Genomic DNA, 19,360 nt, shown 5'->3' on the forward strand with positions numbered 1-19,360 from the left:
ACTGCTCTGGTCGCCAGCAGCAGGCAGGCACCGCTTCCCATCTGAGAATTTGCTTCTCATAGTATGCAGTTTTCTGTTTCAGAAGGAAGAAAGCAAAGTGTGGTACATGGTGTGTGATTCTGAAGTCAGATAGCACTTGGTTCCTTGGTTCTAGGTTCCTCGGTTATTAAATACGTGGTCTTGGGCAAGTCACTTAACTTTTCTGAGCCTCAGCTTTTATAACTTTCAAATGGGGATGACGCTTACCTGGCAGAATTGTGACTTTTGAGATATTTATTAATTCATTCAACAAATATTTATTCAGCACATACTATATGCCAGGCACTGTTTTAGGCAGTAAGGATATGGCAGCAAATAACTTTAAAAGTTCTGCCCTCACTTCGCTTATATTCTGTTGGGAATAAAAGCACTCAGAAAATAAGTCATAGACAAAAAGTGATGCAGAGAAAAAAAGAAAAAGAATGAAGGGTGGGGCTTCCCTGGTGGTGCAGTGGTTGAGAGTCTGCCTGCTAATGCAGGGGACACGGGTTCGAGCCCTGGTCTGGGAAGATCCCATATGCTGCGGAGCAGCTGGGCCCGTGAGCCACAATTACTGAGCCTGCACGTCTGGAGCCTGTTCTCTGCAACAAGAGAGGCCGCGATAATGAGAGACCCGCGCACCGCGATGAAGAGTGGCCCCCACTTGCCGCAACTAGAGAAAGCCCTCGCACAGAAACAAAGACCCAACACAGCCATAAATAAATAAATAAATAAAAATTTAAAAAAAAAAAGTGGAGATGCTGAGACAGCGTGCCCCTAAAAAAAAAAAAAAAAAAGAATGAAGGGTGAATGGGGCGCCAGTGGTGGGCTGGTTAGAGAAGCCCTCACTAACAGACCTGCTTCGAGCCAAGGCTTGTGAAGCTGAGGGCATACCTGGACATCTGGAGTGAGAGCCTTCTAAGCAGAGGGGACGTGAACTATAAATGTCTTAGGCGGGAGTGAGCCTGCCTGCTTGAGAACAGTAAGGATGTCAGTGATGGGCAGGGAGATGAGGAGAGAGAAGAATCAGGAACAAGAGCAAGCCTTTGCCGGCTACTGCAAAGTTTTGGTTTTTCTGTTGCGTGTAATATATCTGGCACATTGAGGATGCTCGACAAATAGTAACCATGATGACGAGGATGTTACCATGATGCTCTGCTCTTTTGGTTGAAGAAAGATAGATGGGGTGACATTTAGGATTCTTTTAAGTACCCCCCTTTATACCCCTGGAACAGCAGCATAGTAGAATGGAAAGAGCGCTTGAAAGACCAGAGACCCGATGTTAAATCCAAGTTCCTCTGTTGACCCTCACTGAAGGCAAACATACTTATCTATCTAACAGAGGGTGATCTTTCCTGCTCTGCCCACCTCCTAGGGTTGATGTGAAGAATGAAATAAGTAAATTTATGTAAGTACTTTGTAAACAGTAGACTAAAAATACACGTGAAGCATAAAGGCTGTGTTTGATGAATTATTATTGGAACGTGGAAACTATCTAGTCCAGCTTCTAGAGTTTCCTTGTCTGTGTGAATGTTTCTAGAAATGGGGTGCACACTGGTGGAAAGGACTGCAGAGCCATAGCTTTCTCGGTGTGGGTTCTGTTACAGTTAGTGCAGCCTGCATGTAGATTAGTTCCTGGCAAGTTGTGTCCCATTGCCGCCACGAGGCACACCTGTACTACCAGCAGCTTGAGGCTGAATCTTTGTGCTGAATCTACCAGTCTTCTGAATTTTAACCTAAATTAAAGCTCATCATGATAAGGTATTGAACTGGATCAGGAAAGTAAATTTAAAGAGCTTTATTATCTAAAACTGAGGCGATAAAAGGGGTAAACAGATAACTAGAGTGGGAAGGTTATTGCCGTCATGGTTATGCTGTGCCCGGGCTCTAAGCTGTGCTTGGGTTGAGTTCCCTGGTGACTGGGTGGGACCAGAATGCGGAGTCTGTGTGCTGAACTGTAATTGTGGCAGAGAGCAAAGAGCACCAGTGACCCCCTAAACTCTTAGAAAATCTCAGAAAAGGAATTAAATATGGGTCTGAATGTGAGAGCCCAGTAGGTTGGCACTGCCCAGCATGTTTTTGAAATCTGTTCCTTGGGAATTCAGCTTATTTTGTACACAGTTGCATTTCCCACCCATTCTTCCAGAGGCCCCCAAAGTTCAGAAACAGTTCTAGGGGAGCTGAGTAGACGGGCTTCTGAACCTCATTAGACAAGGAAACTTTAACCAATAATATTTGAGGTTTTTTTTTTTTTGAATTATTAGCACCTTTAATTATTATTTATTTATTTATTTGGCTGTGTTGGGTCTTCGTTTCTGTGCAAGGGCTTTCTCTAGTTGTGGCAAGCGGGGGCCACTCTTCATCACGGCGCGCGGGCCTCTCACCATCGCGGCCTCTCTCGTTGCGGAGCACAGGCTCCAGACGCGCAGGCTCAGTAGTTGTGGCTCACGGGCCTAGTTGCTCCGCGGCATGTGGGATCTTCCCAGACCAGGGCTCGAACCTGTGTCCCCTGCATTGGCAGGCAGATTCTCAACCACTGCGCCACCAGGGAAGCCCAATATTTGAGTTTTTATTTGTTGAAGGAATTGTTATATTCTGTTTTAGAGCTGCCTCTTCTTTCCTACGGCTTTTTTCAGCTCTCAACCTCTACCCAAAGGATAAAGAACAATGTTTGCTTGTCAGGGTAGTGACTAGTGATGCTGGAACACAAGGCCCCAGGGACTGTGGCTGAGAATTGAGGCCTTTAAGTGATTGCTAAAATTCTTTGTGCATAGTCATCAATAAAAATGTTGTCTACATCTTCAGTATATGGATATTTATGTATAAATATATAATTACATACAATTTTATTAATATAAAACTGGTAAAATGGGCCCTCCAAAATAGAAGATTAAAAAGAATGAGAAAAAAACAATAGAAGTTCTGTTTCTTTCTGTACTCTAAGGAGGGTCTCTTTGGAAGCTACTGCGTTAGAAGATGGCTTTTCCTTGAAATTGGATTTGAGGAAAGAGTGAAGATTGATTTGGGATTGTTTTGGCTGCAGGCATCTTTCTAATTCCAGTTGTCATCTTGAAGCTTCAATGAGGAGTGGGTTATACAGGGAAAGGCAGGACCTGGCCATCAGTGCCTTTATGTGGAAGGCTTACTGCCCTCACTTTATTGGTGTTTCAATGTAGATTGTACTGGGCATAGCACCAGGAGATAACAAGGGGAGTGAGACACATCTTAAACCCCCACCTCAGGAAGCTCATCTTCTAGGGCAGACTCTGGTGTGTGGTGTAGGCTGAAGTGGACTAAGAGACTTGGCATAGTGCCTGGGCCTGCTACCAAAGCGCTCACTCCAGCATCCCCAGCCTGACCTACAGTGAGCTGTTGGGAGGAGGGAGACAGAGGAAAGAACCTGGCTGAGGGTGTGTGTAGTATTCAAAAGGGAATTTGGTGGGAAAGAATTTGGCGTGGTTTTATCTGGACTCTCCTAAGACCCCCTTCCCTGTCCCCCAGTCTGTGTAGCCGTAGATAGAATTGAGCCGTGAGCGCCCACATGGGTCCAAATCTTGCTCCTTGGTGACCCAGCTAGCATTACATTATTATTTACGTGGTAGCTGTCACATATATGGGGCTCCAGAGTACACTCAAATGCTATGAAACCCCAATTCTAAAAGTCAGTCTGTTTTTGAACTTCATAGTAATCAAAAGAGAAGTTGCTTAATGAATCAATTTTAAAGTAATCAAGCCATTCCATAATAGAAAGAGGGTTAAATATAGACTTTACAGAGCTCAAGAGTCATATAATTTCATGGAATTATTTACAAATAAGGCAGACTAATCAAAGAAGTATATTCACTTAATAGAAAACTAGAAGGGGACTTCCCTGGTGGTCCAGTGGTTAAAAATCCGCCTTCTAATGCAGGGGACGGGGGGTTCAATCCCTGGTCGGGGAACTAAGATCCCACGTGCCGCAGGGCAACTAAGCCCGCACGCTGCAACTACTGAGCCCGTGTACTCTAGACCCTGCGTGCCACAACTAGAGGGAAGCCTGCGCGCTGCAGCGAAGATCCCGCGTGCTGCAACTAAGACCCGACACACCCAAATAAGTAAAATAAATAAATAAATAAATAAAAAAGAAAGAACAGTAGAAGACAACTACCGTAGTGTTTGCCCACTGTGCACCAGGCGTTGCTGCCTTCCAGAGCTAAGGCCAAGGTGTCTACATTGTACTTGATCTTAGGCAGATATGATTTGACCTTTTACTTCCCCAAATACCAAGCAGTCATAATCTGATCTGACAGAAATTATGTTGAGATTTGAAAAAAATCTGGTTAGTTTATTTAAAGGCAGTATTGTTTTCTATTTTGAAGATACTGTATCTCAGTTCCCATTGCAGAAACACCATGAACGTACTTCCAAGCATAATCTCCCAACATGTGGGTACCTTTATGTGAAGGGGTTGCTTAGCCAGTGTGGGAGGAAGGAGAGGATACAGCTGAGTGGCTATTGGCACAAGAGCCTAGGCTGCAAGATTAGAAATACCTATTTCTCTGATGAAGCCCGCCTGAATGCAAGAGAGATCACAAGAGGACAGCAAATGAGGATGTGAAAGCAGTTTCTTCTGATGCCAGCTGTAATGTTGGAACAGCTCTTTTGCCTGGTGGAAGCATGTGTTTAGCTTAGGTTGGGCACATGATAGCTGATGAACTTAGATGTGCTCTGCAAGATAAGCCTCTCCTCACCTCTGTTTGAACTTACTCTGTCTTTCCTTGTCATAAGAATAGAGTTGAAATGTGCCCTGGGTTTGGGTCTGTTTGTTCTTGTATCCCTTTGCAAAGAGATACCACTTAATCTCTTAAGAGATACTGCAATAAACAACATCAAAATTTAGAAACTTGGGCCATTGGATAATTTCCCTTACTGGAGAAATTAGAAAAGAAGCTCCGGGGGAAGCTTAGAACAAACTATCTGTAGCGAAAATCCAGTTTTATTTGTTTTCCCAATCCACTGCAGAGCAATCTTTTTTGCTAAATACAAATTACTGGAAAAATTAAAAGGAAAAAACCCAGTAAATTCAAGCCCAAATTTTAGATTCAACAGAGTTAAAATTACTCTGTGGAATTGCTATAAAATTCCTAAATGTTTTTTCTCATTTCTGTACTTACTGTGACCAGGGCTTACATTGGACTGCAGACCAGATGTTGAGTTTAGTAAGATATAGGGAATGGATAATTTCTGATGGAACTTGCAAAGATACTTAGATACAAAGTACTGTAAGCTCATCAGGGCATAAACTTTGGAAATAGCCACAAGGCCCTATACTAAGTTGCTCATCTGTGTTAATTTTTTAGGAGCTGAAGGGTATAGCAATGATCAAGACAGAAAAAGTCCCTTTTCTCAGAGTGAGATAGGGATAGAAAATAAGCATAAATACTTGGAAATTATTCATAGTAATAAATAATAGAAAATAAAGAGTAATGAGATAGATAGTGGAAGGGGAATGGGACTATTTTAAGTATACTAGTGTAAGAAGTCTCCCTGAGGAAGTTACATTTATGCATATATCTCAAATGATAAGGAGTCATATTCAGAGACCTGCAGGAAGAACATTTTAGGCAGAGGACAGCAAATGCAAAGGCCCTGAGGCAGAGGTATCTGACACTACAAAGATTGAAAGGAGCTAGTGAAGAGAGCAATATTGAAAGTAAGTCGATGTGGCCAAAGTCAACCTTGGGCATCATGTCATGTGATACTGAACAAAAGAAGAATAAATTATGGAAGTGTAGGTAAGGAAAATGGTGTCGTGGGTAGCCCAAAGGTGAAGTTGTGCGAACAGGTGAGCTGGGTTGCAGCTGGGGAACATGCAAGACCAAGGAAAATCAGAAATATCATCCAGAGTCCTGGTGTATGGAGAGGAGAGGAAGAGGGACCTATTTCTGTGTGCAGAAGATGATGGATGAGGACCCTGGGAGGAATGGGCTTTGGAGAAAAGGGCCTGGGCTCACAGGCAATAAGGAAGGCATCAAAGGGAACAGAGGTTGGTACCTGGAGCGGGGGCATAGAGACAGCGTTGGGTGGGTTTTGTCACATTGAATGCAACAAACACTCTGAAATCACCTTGGCATTCAAACGACTTGGGGATTTTAACACAGAGTGAAGCACATTCATGTTTGAATAACTGACTTCCTGTAATAGGAAAAGGAGTTCTTTGATTGTTAAGTGTTTTAGGGCCATGAAGAGCCATCTTTACAATGTCCTCTTGATACTTCCAATGATGAAAGGGTGGGGATGGTCTGGTTTCCTTATCTGAAGTGATTGAAGTTTGTCTTCTGAATACTGCACCTCCTATTATGCTTTCTTTCCTGCTCTCCATCCACCCAGCTCTTTTACCTAACTAAGATTTAAAGGACATTTTTTTAAAAAGTGATAATTGGATACAGTAAGGTTTTTAACAAAACAGACCAACTTGACAAACTATTTAGGAACAAGATACTACTGTGTACCATCTCAGCCAAACCTAGGGTTACATTTAAAGCAGGTCAATCCCCGGGGTTGGGGGTGGGGGTAGGAAATATATATATATATATAAAATTTGGGGTCAACTAACTGCAAAACAGAAAGTGATGCCCATGAGTCCAAATTTCAATTGCAGTTTATTTTCCGACATTTAAAAAAGTAGGGTGAATTTATAAGTTTTGCAGTATCCAAATAGTTTCAAAAGCACCAGTTCTTTTAGAGATTGGAATTTTGCCCACCTTGTTACTAAGGTGCAGGCTCAAATGAAGGTCTGAGTGAAGGATCCTACTTTAATTGATTTAGACTTAAAAAAATATTTGTGTGTATATATAGTGGTATCCTAAGAATAATATGCTCATAAGCTGTTAGAACTAAAAGGACACAAATAAAATTTGCCCCTTTGATTCTTTAACAGAAGAAGAAATGGAGGTGTTACAACGTGCCCAAGGTCACACGGGTAGTTAAGAGCAGAGCTGAGACTAGAGCTGGGACTAGCCTAGTGATGTTTCGCACTTATTGCTTTTATCATGTGACTCCTTAACCTTTCATATTGCAAATGCTAAAGCTAGGTTGTAAAGTAGCATATTTTCTTCTAGTATTAAATTTATAGAAGTAGATATAAATTCCTGAATCTCCTTTCTGGGTAGTGTATGTACAGATTTGATTATTCTGTCTCAGAAAATATTTCAACAACTAATTGAATTGGGAAATGTCTCACATTTGATGTGTTTTGTTTGGCATTTAGGTTTTCCTAGAACATTAGTTCAGGCCGAAGCCTTGGACAAAATATGTGACCTGGACCTAGTGATCACTTTGAACATTCCATTTGAAACGCTCAAAGATCGTCTCAGCCGACGCTGGATTCACCCTCCTAGTGGGAGGGTATATAACCTGGACTTCAACCCACCTCATGTACATGTAAGAATATACAAAATACTTTCACATATTGACAAGAAAGAGGTAAAACATTTCAGTTGAAAAGCGGAGGAACGATATGAATAGGCTGTTCCAAAAAGAGCAAATATACATAGCCAACAAATATTTTAAAATTCTCATTCACTAGTAGTGAAGGGATGTAAATTAACGTTTACAACATTTATTGCTGGTTGGGATCTGGGAAAATGATACTCTTATCTGTATGAGGTATATGAAATATTAACAGTCTTTTAGAAAAGCAACCAAGCAACCTACATTAAAACTTTTAAATACATATTTCACTCAACCCACTTCTGGGAGTACAGTCTATGGAAATGTAAGCACTTTCAGTCAGGTCATGTACATGATGAGGCTTATTTCCGTGTTGTTTGTAGTGGGAAAAATAAAACAAAACTTGAAAACAAAATGAATATTCATCTATGTGGATGATTAAATAAATTTGAGAATATCCACATTTTGGAAAATCATGTATAAGGTTAAAAAAAAAAAAGAGACATAGTAGTACATTCTTTGGCCCGGAGAAATATTTCCCCTGGGTATTGTTGAATGAGAAAAGCAAATAGCAGAATGATTACATTTTTCTAAAACTGTGACCGCCCTTCTTCTTTTTTTTTTGCTTGCGCTGCACGGCTTGTGGGATCTTAGTTCCCCAAACAGAGATTGAACCCGCCCCTCAGCAGTGAAAGCAGAGAGTCCTAACCACTGGACTGCCAGGGAATTCCCTGTGACCACCGTTCTTTATATATATCTGTTTACATGTCTCTAAGTTCTCTCTAGCTTCACAGGAGTAGTGATAAAGATATAAAGGAACTATCCTGGGCTGGCCAGTGGTTGAGGCTGGGACAGAATAAGGAACAGGGTTAGAGTGAGTGGGGTCATGTGAGTGGTGGGAGTGAGGAGCAGGGACTAGGTAGGACTAAAGGCATGAAAGATTGTCCTTAAAAAGAAGTTAAGGGCTTCCCTGGTGGCGCAGTGGTTGAGAGTCTGCCTGCCAATGCAGGGGACATGGGTTCGAGCCCTGGTCTGGGAAGATCCCACATGCCGCAGAGCAACTGGGCCCGTGAGGCACAATTACTGAGCCTGCGTGTCTGGAGCCTGTGCTCCGCAACAAGAGAGGCCGCGATAGTGAGAGGCCTGCGCACCGCGATGGAGAGTGGCCCCCGCTTGCCACAACTAGAGAAAGCCCTCGCACAGAAACGAAGACCCAACACAGCCATAAATAAAATAAATAAATAAATTAAAAAATGGTCCACATCAAAAATATCTTTAAAAAAAAAAAAGTTCAAAATATAACATCTATGCATCTGCATAAGATTAAATACATGTAAAGGTATATGTTTAAAGAAACTTTTGACAAATTCATTTAAAGAGTTACTGTTCTTTCTGTTAAAGACATGAATTAGTTCAATCTGATAATTCTTCAGTTATTTGGTGGTAGATACTATTACTTGTTCTTATCCAAATGTGGAAGGGGTGGCTATTGTGTCTTATTGGGTTAATGTTTGTGGAATAGGCTAGACTTGTATATAGATAGAGTCAGTAATAACTATAGAAAACTACTTCAAGGGGTTAAGGACGCCTTCCTAGCTCTGTAAGTCTTCATTAAGTCCTGATGAGTCTTTTTCATTTGGGCTAAGCACTGGTCTCCTTTTCAGGTTTTCTTTTTAAAATGTAAGTAGTTCTGGACGTCCTTTATTAGAGCCCTTCCTCCATTCCATCCCCAAAAGCTAGTATGGGAAAAAAAAATGTAGAGGGAGGAAAATAGGGTTCTGAACATGCATTGGAGTCTAACACAAAAGCTTCATATTTTGGCTCTGCCTAGACCTGCTGACGCAGACTCTCCCAGTATTTGAGAAGCTTTAACACTGAGTTGCTTTCCAAAGACTGGGTATCCCTAAAAGAACACCTGCAATTACAGTGCTATTTCCAAAGATAGCAGTGAAAGTGCTACTCTGGGCTAAGTCAACCAGCTGTTGCGGCCAAGCTCCCTCAGGAGAGATGCTGATGTCTTATTCTGCTCTTTCTGGAAGCAGTTGTTATCTCCTGATGCTCTGAAGTCCTGGAAATGGCTTCTGAGCTTTGCAGCAGTAAGTAAAATAACGGAGAGGGAACTATACGTGACGTACAGCTTTCTCCCATGCCCATCTCTCATGTTTTGTTAGGGTAACAGCCCTGGAATACCCATGTGATAATTATGTGGCTCACCAATAAATCCTAAGTGTAAGTTATGTACCTAAGGCCCTGAGCTATAATAAAATTCTAGTGAATTTCACACTTACAGCCAGTTTCAGACTATCCCGTTGAGTTGCCTGAGCCTTTTGTTTCTGCTTTAACCTATCTTTTGACAGATTTATTTCTTTTACTCTCTCCCCTGGTAGGCAATAACCATGGACATAGGTGACAAAATTCTCATGTGTCCATTTTGCTATTTGTAAGTAGGTGGTATGGCTCCTGAAGTTAAAATATATTGAAAATCAAATTCTCTAAAATTGCAGTTTTTCAGTTCTCAGAATGTTTGTTCCTGATTATCATGGGTATAATGATTCATGCCTATTCTACCTTCAGATGTCATTATTTAATTTAGTAAAATAACCTGAGTAAGTTTAATCTCAGAAGAGCTACGTGACAGAATTTGAAAGCTAGCAGAGACAGGACTGAAATACCTCCTCCTCAATTAAGTGTTTTCCCTAAGTAAACCATTTGGTTCTTTGAGATATTTATTTTCCATATTATGAACTCAGGCTTTAGAAAGGCAGCTAGTTTTAGGAATATTTAGAGGGCTAGAGTGACATTGTCTAATGGCTGTTTGGTGTTGGGGGAGACAGCATGGAATTTTGAACTGTGAGTTGAAGGTATCATTTATCAGAACCACTGGAACATGTTTTGAAAGACATGAGAAGTTAATAAAGACTTAATGTCAGCTCTTACGAAAACAGCTTAACATATTGTTACGAACGCTATTTCTTTTTCAACTACCTTCACCATTACTATTGTACCCCAGGCCTAAATCATCATGGGGTAGGAATCAAAGATGAATATATGGTGTTGCCCAGGAAGGTTTTATTTAACCTGTGGAATAGCCCAACTGTTGGCCATACTAACTGGTTTCTCTGGTATTTGTAGGGGATCGATGACATCACTGGTGAACCATTGGTCCAGCAGGAAGATGACAAACCTGAAGCAGTTGCTGCCAGACTAAGACAGTACAAGGACGTGGCAAAACCAGTCATTGAATTATACAAGTGAGTGTGCTTCAGTGTTTCCATGGCAGATGGCCAGCCAGAAAGGTGTGGCTCCTCTAGGGAAGGACACTGGGCTACAGTGGGGTAGTGTTTCTTTAAGCCTGATAAACCCAAAAGGCCCAGTACCTCTCAGATGAAAGTCATATGAAATGTTGGCATTGTACGTGGGAGACAATGCCTGGTACTTTTATGCTGAAACTCTTATAAGGACCAAAACCTGATCATCTCTGTCTGCTTGATTGTAAAACTGCATCTAGACTTTTCATTTTTCTCTTAAGGGACTGAAATAATGGCTTACATTTTGATACTCCCATATATAAATATCTGACTTGGGTAGAAGATTAGAAGGGACTTTTGGCCCCGACATGTCTGGAGGGTGTTTAAATTAAAGAAGAGCTAAAACTACAGATTGCAAATTCACACGGCTATGGAGGCAAGGCAGTTATTGGAAATGAGTGTCAAACCTGGTGGGGGACTTGTCAAGCTGGGCTGTTGAGTGACAGTTGAACTGGACAGCTTCCTCTGTTTCTCCAGCCAATTATCACCCCAGAGACACTCAGGCTCAGTGTGACCAGTGATCCCTGTTTTTCAAGAGAAGCAGAAATCAGGCTCTCTCTGTGGAAGAAAATCCCAATTTTAATTTTTTTTTTTAAATTTTTATTTTTTTTATACAACATTTACAGCTTTATTGATAGGGGATAGCCATTATGCCAGAATTCAGCCATCATTATACAACCTCATTTCCCATCTAAAATAAATGAGAATATATTTTACTTTCAATGGGACGTACTGGCAAAGTGCCAAGAATTAAAGACTAACCTTAAAGTCTTAATTTCATACTTCAAATATCACAAAAAGCAGTGATTCCCAAAACCATGAAAGCATAATGAAATAACTACACAGAAAAAAAGGACATTTAACTCATTTCATGCTTTCTTAATTTTATATAGTGAAAACGGACATATTTATAACTTCAGCATACTTCGTAAAATCATTATTCATCGGAAATAGACAAATGTTTACAAAGAATGTTTAACTTAAATTTCATAGTTGCTTATCAAAAAGGCACTTGAAAGATTGACCTAGATAAAGAAATGAGTCTTGTCAAGACATGGTAAACTGTAAATATAAAATATACCACAATGTTAAAAACCTCATAGTGTTCTATAGGAAAATCTCTAAAGATAACTTAATCTTTAGGGGGAAAAAAGTATTTAGCATTACCAATTTAAAATGCAAATTTTATATATGAATTCAGTAAGGAATACATTTAAACCTTACATTGCCACATAATCATGTATTTTGTGGAAAACAATAAAAATTATGTACTTTTTGAACATGTGTACATCAAAACCAAAAGGTTAATTTTTGCTTTTTCCTTTATTGGCAACTTTGATGCATTTTTAAGTTTTGGTTCCCAGAGGGCATTTTTTACAAATCTTGAAGCTGCCCCCCGTCCAGCTTACCAGCCTTTTTCTTGTCTGTTATTTCCTTGACTCTGTTCATGTATACTCTGATTCTTTCTAATTCTTGCTTTACTGGATGTTCCTTAGGATTGATTCCCTGAGTTGCCAAATAAACCCAAAACACTGAATTTAATGTGTAAGTAGAAACTAAATCCACTTTTTCGCTTGTTCGAATGGGTCCAACTTCTGCAACAACTCATTTCTAGAAACAGACATCATGGTCTTCAGCGTCTCATCCACAGCACCAATGGAATTCTGAAACGTTGATAATTACCATGAATTTCTACAGGATAGTCTTCATTAATTTCTTCGCCTGCCATTATGACCAACTTGCGGGCCTTGCACTCCTGCCTACCTGAAATCAGTCAGCGGCAGTGACATCAGTGGTGCACCGGCTCTCCCCAGTTTTCATATTGGCAACAAGTTAAAAAAAATTTAACCTCATGGAAGCCAAACAAACCCTATATGTGGACTGCATTCAGGACAGCAGTATACAGCCTCTGCTATAATCAATTTCTGACCTTGTACCCCCCGAATAAGTTAGCAACCCTGTAGATATGAGGTTTCTGATCATATTATTAGGACACATCTTGTATTTCATGATCTTTTGTTGTAAGTAATAAAGGTTTTAGAGTAGCAAGGATTGTCAGTGATTTGCTTTTTAAATGTGTATATTGAGGCAGATTTGGGGTTGTCCCTATAATGTTATTCTTTGATATGTTTTTATTATTTATTTATTTTTTAAAGGTTTTTTTTTGTTTTTGATGTGGACCATTTTTTAAAGTCTTTATTGAATTTGTTACAATATTGCTTCTGTTTTACGTTTTGGTTTTTTGGCCCCGAACCATGTGTGATCTTAGCTCCCCAACCAGGGATCAAACCCGCACCCCACTGCATTGGAAGGCGAAGTCTTAACCACTGGACCTCCAGGGAAGTCCCCTTTAATATGTTTTTAAAGGGGAGAAGAAAAGGTGGCACGATGGCAAGCTTGCCAGAATTAGTGGGGGTGTTGATACGTTTGTAGGGGCTGTTTTGGCACTCAGTGATGTGTGACATAGACAATGAGATTGTGCTTACATTATGCCCGGGATCTTCTTCTTCTCTAATATCATGTCAAAAGGAAACCTAAAATGCTTTGTATGTTGGACTTTGTTTTTCAGGAGCCGAGGAGTACTCCACCAATTTTCCGGAACGGAGACTAACAAAATCTGGCCCTATGTTTACACACTTTTCTCGAACAAGATCACACCTATTCAGTCCAAAGAAGCCTACTGAGCCCGCCCAGTGGAAGAACCAGGAAGATATGGTCATCCATTCAATTGTATGTGTAGTGTTGGTGCCATGTCCCAATTAGCAGCTAGCTGAGATAGCTTGCAGCATCTTTTCTAGTTTAAATGGTGAACTGCTATGAAAACTAATGAATAGAAAGAGTTAATGAAGAGGCTCTTCTCTGCCTTTCTAAAAGAGGGGCTACCTGCACATGTTTAAGATGTCCCTGCACATGTCTCAAGTCCTTCACAAGAAAGAAGGCAAGTACAGGCTGGATTTCAAGTGGTGTATAACCCAAGCTCTAGCTGATTTTCGACAGCCATGGTGTTGCCACAGTGGCCTTTTCACACGTGATGGTGGGAGGTCTCTGGTTCTCCCCAGCCCCCAAAGGCTGTTGAACCATAGCACCAGGAGGCCTGAGAATGCCAAGGGCTGTAGCTGCCTTTGTCCCAGGTTCTCTGGTATGTGCCCTCCTGGTGACAGTGGGGTTGAAGCTAAGCTCTCGGTGGTTGCTTCTCTGGCCTTGAGTCAGTCTCCACGATTCATTTTTTCTGTTAGGAATGACGCCTTCTCTCTGCATCCATACTCCATAGAATCTCTCCTTTCCAGACATCCTGGAATGAAGGATTTGGCTTTTACTACTTTTATTAGACATCTGTTTTCTCCCTTCCTAGACTATTAAGTAATGCAGATTGTTCCTGCTTTTATCCCTCTCAGATTCCTTTCTAAGAGCTGAGAGCCAGGGGACTGTGTTGAATCTCTTTATGCACCAGGAACTGAGCTATGTGGAGGGTCTATTTAAACTGCTGGTCTGACTCTCATGGGCTGACACTGCTCCTTTCTTGTATTGTGGCAGAATAAAACCCTCAGAGTCTTTAGGGAACCCTCAAAAACTGGCAAATATTCACCTCCATAAATGTTAAAAGATCCTATCATATCTTATGTATAGAAGTAAATAAGACCATATGGAATTACTGGACTAAATGAATAGTTTAGCTTTTTAGTCAAGACAAAAAAAAATGTATTTTGAAAATGCTGCTAAATATTGAATGCTGACAGTGTTTTTCTCCTGTGAGTGACCCAAGCATATTATAAATAGTTGGTGAAGGGAATGGAGCCTGTGGGGTTGAGGAAAACGTTGCACTAGCCATGCCTAGACTGATGATGACAGGTTTACGATTATGGGATTTGACAGAAATCGTAATTTTTTATTCTATTCCAAAGATGCTTTCTATACGGTGGCCATTAAGTCTAGAAATATAGATCGTACCATTTTGTCATTCACTGAACTGTAGTATCAATAAACCATTTATTTAAGGATTTGCCTGGTTTCCAGACTTGGTGGCCATCTTTTATAATTCTTGCTCTCCTCTGGGAAGGACAATGAAATTTATTCCTGTTGCCTTAAAAATAGATATTCCTCTTCATGCATCGTGGTTGTCCCCAGGGAGGGTCCTTTACTATTCCTGGGAGTGACTTTTGTCTAACTCTTCATACTGGTGAGAAAACAAAAGAAGCCTATTTCAGCATAGGTGGTGTTGAAACACGTTATTTATTTTCCGAAGATGGCGCAGTGAATCCACAGTCAGTTCTCTGACCCATGGCTTCTGTATGGTAGCCGTACATCTTCCTTACAAATACTTCCCCCACTCTTGCCAGTCCCTCTCCCTTTGTCCCTTCATGTGAATGTTCTTTGGCTACCTTAGTGGAAACACAGAGCAGTTTCCTCCTTATCCTCTGAGACAAAGTGAAATAAGATTATTTACTTTTTAGGTTCATGCATTTAAAATGCCCAGTTCAGGTATTTGAAACATCAGTGCATGATAGTGACTTTTTAGAAGAGTCGTGTTTGAATGACGGTTGATGGGGATAGGGTGAAAATCAGGCATGCAGATACAGCTCAGGTTTCCTGGGGAATCAGGCAAAGAGAAAAACAAGTCTGCTCTGAGGAAAATTGCGTCTGCCATGGAGACAATTTCCACAAAGTGGGAAAAGTAGAAAGTTAAGGTTATTACATGGATCATTCAGAAGAGGAAAGTGTGTGCTTTTTTGGAAGCGGAAAAATCTTCAGACCTCTTTCTTCACTTCTCTCAATGTTTAGCAGATGTTCCAGTGTAACCACTGGCTTTGGAGTTTTTGAAAGAGGCATGGGAAACGGCCTAGGTGGCCCCTGACCCCATATACTCTGCTCCTCCATCCTTCCCTCCCTTCTCCCTTCCAGCGAAATAGACACTTAGTGCCAGTGTCTCAACACTGTGCTGTTTCTGAGGTTGCCCTGCAGTTGAGGGCAATCACCTTTGCTAGGTGAGACCAATAAAAGCCAAACACTGTTTCTGTGGGCTTTGAAAGATGATGCTTGTTTCATGTTCAGTGGCCTAAAAAATCTGCTTCTGGTTTTCTTCAACAAAGTCTAGTTTTTCCTTCAGTGATTTTGTAAAAAAAAATAAAATTTTCTTGAAAATATTTTGACAAAGGTAAAATTAAAGGGATATCTTTCTTTAGTTTTCCTTCTACTGCCACACATGAGGTTCCATTACAGTTAGGCAAAAAAGAGTAGTTTGGATGGTTTCTAAGATTCCTACGTGTCCCCACCTTCTGTGATTCTAGCCGGCTCTGCGTTCATTTTGCTTTCCACTATCCTGACCGGCTTCCCGCTTACTTGGAACTTGAAAATATTGCTGTGTTTAATACACTCTAACACTAAAGCAAGCATATAATAGGTACCATTTATTGAAGGCCTACTGAGTGCTATGTACAGTTTTAGGACCTTTACAAACATCTCATTTAATCTTTCCAGCATCTTTTGAGATAGGCACGATTCCATGTTTATAAACAAAGAAGGCGAGGGTCAGAAAAGTAAAGCATCTTGCCCTGGCTCCTGCTGCCAGTACACAGTGTAGACAGGACTCAAACCCAGGTTTTCCTGACTCTGCTCCTGGATGTTAACTACCTGTGTCCTGTCCCAAGCAAGGCAGGGCACTGAGCTGCTTGGTTTTGCTTATATTTCCAAGGGGCCTCACATCAAAAATAGCGGAGTTCACTATGGTGACATTCAGCTCTGTATGGGACTGTTCCCTTTTTTTTTTTAATGTTTTTTTCTTTTGCTTAAGCAAAGGAAGCTGCTAGAGGAGAGTCTGAGCCCTTGATCCTCCATAACTACTCATTTATAAATAAAATGAAAGGCTGTCAAAGTAGGCTTGGGTCCAGGCTAATCTGTGGCAGAGGCAAGCTCATGGTCTTCACCTACCCTTTCGGTGTCCATGGTATTGTGCCCCTGAAGGGACCTTTATGCTTGAGCCACCCCAGCCGTGGTGCTCACACACAGGCCTGGACTCGTGCAAGTTCACCAGACATGACTCACTTTGCTTCCCTGACATCAGAACAAATCCCTCCCTCACTCCCACCCCGAGACAAGGCCCTGATAGTAACTGATCTTCCCTAAAGGGCTAGCAGGTGAACAAATGGTGACTGAGCCCCTAATACCCTTGACTTTCATACTATCTTCCCTGTATGACATTACACATGAACATGATCCTGAATACCAAATCCACACCTCTGTCCACGCTCGGATGTTGTGGCAGTGCTTATCATGCACAGTTCTGGCAGAAATGGGATATTGGCTTCCTGTCTCACCTTCCTTCCACAGGGTCACTCCTGGCATCCTCCAGCAGCCCAGCTTCACCCAGGCTGTGCCCCTCTCTTTGGTAGGGAAGGGCAAAAGGTAAGAATAGGCATAGGTGACAGAGGATTCTTGGGAGAGAGGTGATGCTGTGGTCTTTTCTGCCATTAATAGGTTGTTGACAGGATAAATTTAGATAGAAAGATGCCTATATATAAACCCATAAATAGGGTTTTTGTAAAATTTAGTTCACTGGGACCTGAGTTCAACATCTGACTTTGGCTATTCGTTTAAAGAGGTCTTACCATCTGCTGGGGGTGGGGAGTGTCTCTGCCCAAATCATAAAGTCAGCAGATTTCCAAATATGTTAAGGTATCAGCATATTCTTGGTAGTTACTGTTTATTGGTACTCGGTGCTAAGTGTACTGCATCCATTGTGTAATTAAATCCTCCACAATTACCCTATGTAATAGATAGTATTATCTCAATGATCTTGCCCCCTTGTATTTAAAACCTGAAATAATCCTGTCTACTTAACCTTTTCCTTTACCTATAGGGATTAATCAGGAAATTCAAAAAGGCCTTTTTTGTACGTTTCTGTAGTTTGAGCTCCCTGTTCTCATGAATAGGTAAAACAATATATTTGCTCCCACCTGGAATCCTTGCTTTTGGCTCTGGTGCTGAGACAGGAAATGGGCACTGGGTGGGTCCTGGTGGTAGTTGCACACTGTATATACAGAGGGCATGTGTCTCATCTGTACTCTGCTGGGTCACAGGATCTCGGGAGGCATTTGTATCTACCTGATGAATTTCATTTCTTTTCATTTAATAGATGATATCTTTTCTCACTGCAGTAGTTTTACCAGAAAGGCAATTCATAAGACAGAGTTGTATTCATAGTATGAATTGCTTTCTCTCTATTCCCCTCCATTTTCAGTACTCCTTGTCTGTTTGGTGTTTCAAAAGAAGAACCCAGTAGCAGAGACTTCTTTTAATAAGGGAATGTGGTCTGGTCCTAAGTTATCGTCCCTTTCCATAAATAACTGACCCAGTCTGGTTTCCAGATGAAAAGTGTGCAAGACCCAGGTGTCGGGGAGCCATGAAGCTGTATTTCAACTATGAGGAAAAATCTGCTTCCTGCATCTGTTGAGACATAATTACAATTGTTGAGAAATGCCAGACCTTATCTTTCTTTTAACAAGTTGCACAGTTCTTGCCAAAATAAATGCCATTATCTGTATGCTTCAGGGAATTCCCTAAATTGGGTGTGTGTGTGTGTGTGTGTGTGTGTATGTGAGAGAGAGAGAGAGAGAATATTCATTCCAGAAAGCACAGTGTTAATTCTTGACCTAAAAGATTTCCTGTTTAAACACATGTCAAAGAGCAGCGCACCTTAAAGATTCTCCCTGGGGTTGATGTGTGTCTAACTTCATTTCATAAAACCTTTCTTTTCTTCATTTAAAGCTTTGGATATAAAGTCAGAAATGTGTTAAATAAAAACAATGTTTTGTGTTTAATTTAGAGAAGAATAAAGGGAAGAAAAACAAAAACTCAGTCTTTATGTAAGCTCCAGGGTGTCAGGGCTTAGAGGGCTTTTCTAGTTTTATGAGAATTTATACTACTGATTTTTATATGTTCTTGTTTTTGAGATGAATAGATCTCGGGAAATTGTTGAGTTACAATGGCATTTCACTATGATCCCTCTCGAGCTTAAATCAGTTCTCTAACCTAATGACAACTTGTCTCTGGTTTACTGTCCTGTGAGATGTCAGCTCCATTTTCCCAGAAGTCGTGTGTTTACGGTGAGTCAGTGCTTTTCCTCAGTGTGAAAGTTGTCGGCCCTCTTGATTTTGGTGTATGTGCTTAATTCAAAGATTCTAAACCTGTAGTCTAATCTGTACATGCTCTCTTAACTGTTAATTGTGTTATTGATTTTATCTTGCTTGAAGATCGATTCATACTTTTTAATTTGATAGAAATAAAGTTTTTTTTTCTGCTTATTACTAGTGAGTTCATTTAACATTTCTGTAGCTTTTTACACTTGGCAATGTACATCTTCACAGATATTCTCATTTATGCCACTCTGCAACCACCCCATTATCAACAGTGTTTTCTCCAATTTGTAGATGGGGAAAATAGGGAACATGGCGTTCGCTGGATAAGGCGACAGTTGGTGGCAGAGTGAGATCCTGAAACCAAGAGTTATGACCCCGAGTCTCATTTTCTTGTCTGTTCATCATGTTGCCTTACTTTGTTTACCCTCAAGCTCCTTATTTTCCAGCACTTTATTCTTAACATATTTTCAT

At 40.9% G+C, this 19,360-nt stretch overlaps 1 protein-coding gene and 1 pseudogene across 5 annotated transcripts in view; one reads left to right on the forward strand and one right to left on the reverse strand.

Annotated features, from left to right (window-relative positions):
* AK4 (adenylate kinase 4) overlaps positions 1-19,054 on the forward strand; it is a 75,080-nt gene extending 56,026 nt beyond the window's left edge. For all 5 annotated transcript variants that reach the window (XM_059924089.1, XM_059924082.1, XM_059924109.1 and 2 more), the window contains 3 exons: positions 7,268-7,440; positions 10,582-10,700; positions 13,327-19,054. In XM_059924089.1, the coding sequence (XP_059780072.1) occupies positions 7,268-7,440; positions 10,582-10,700; positions 13,327-13,441 (407 nt within the window). In that variant the 3' untranslated portion in view covers positions 13,442-19,054. The remainder of the gene's footprint in view (positions 1-7,267; positions 7,441-10,581; positions 10,701-13,326) is intronic.
* LOC132350220 (nuclear nucleic acid-binding protein C1D-like) lies at positions 12,062-12,486 on the reverse strand (annotated as a pseudogene).
* Positions 19,055-19,360: the final 306 nt, after the last annotated feature.

The sequence above is a fragment of the Balaenoptera ricei genome, chromosome 1 (assembly GCF_028023285.1).
Source record: "Balaenoptera ricei isolate mBalRic1 chromosome 1, mBalRic1.hap2, whole genome shotgun sequence".
Taxonomy (NCBI): Eukaryota; Metazoa; Chordata; class Mammalia; order Artiodactyla; family Balaenopteridae; genus Balaenoptera; species Balaenoptera ricei.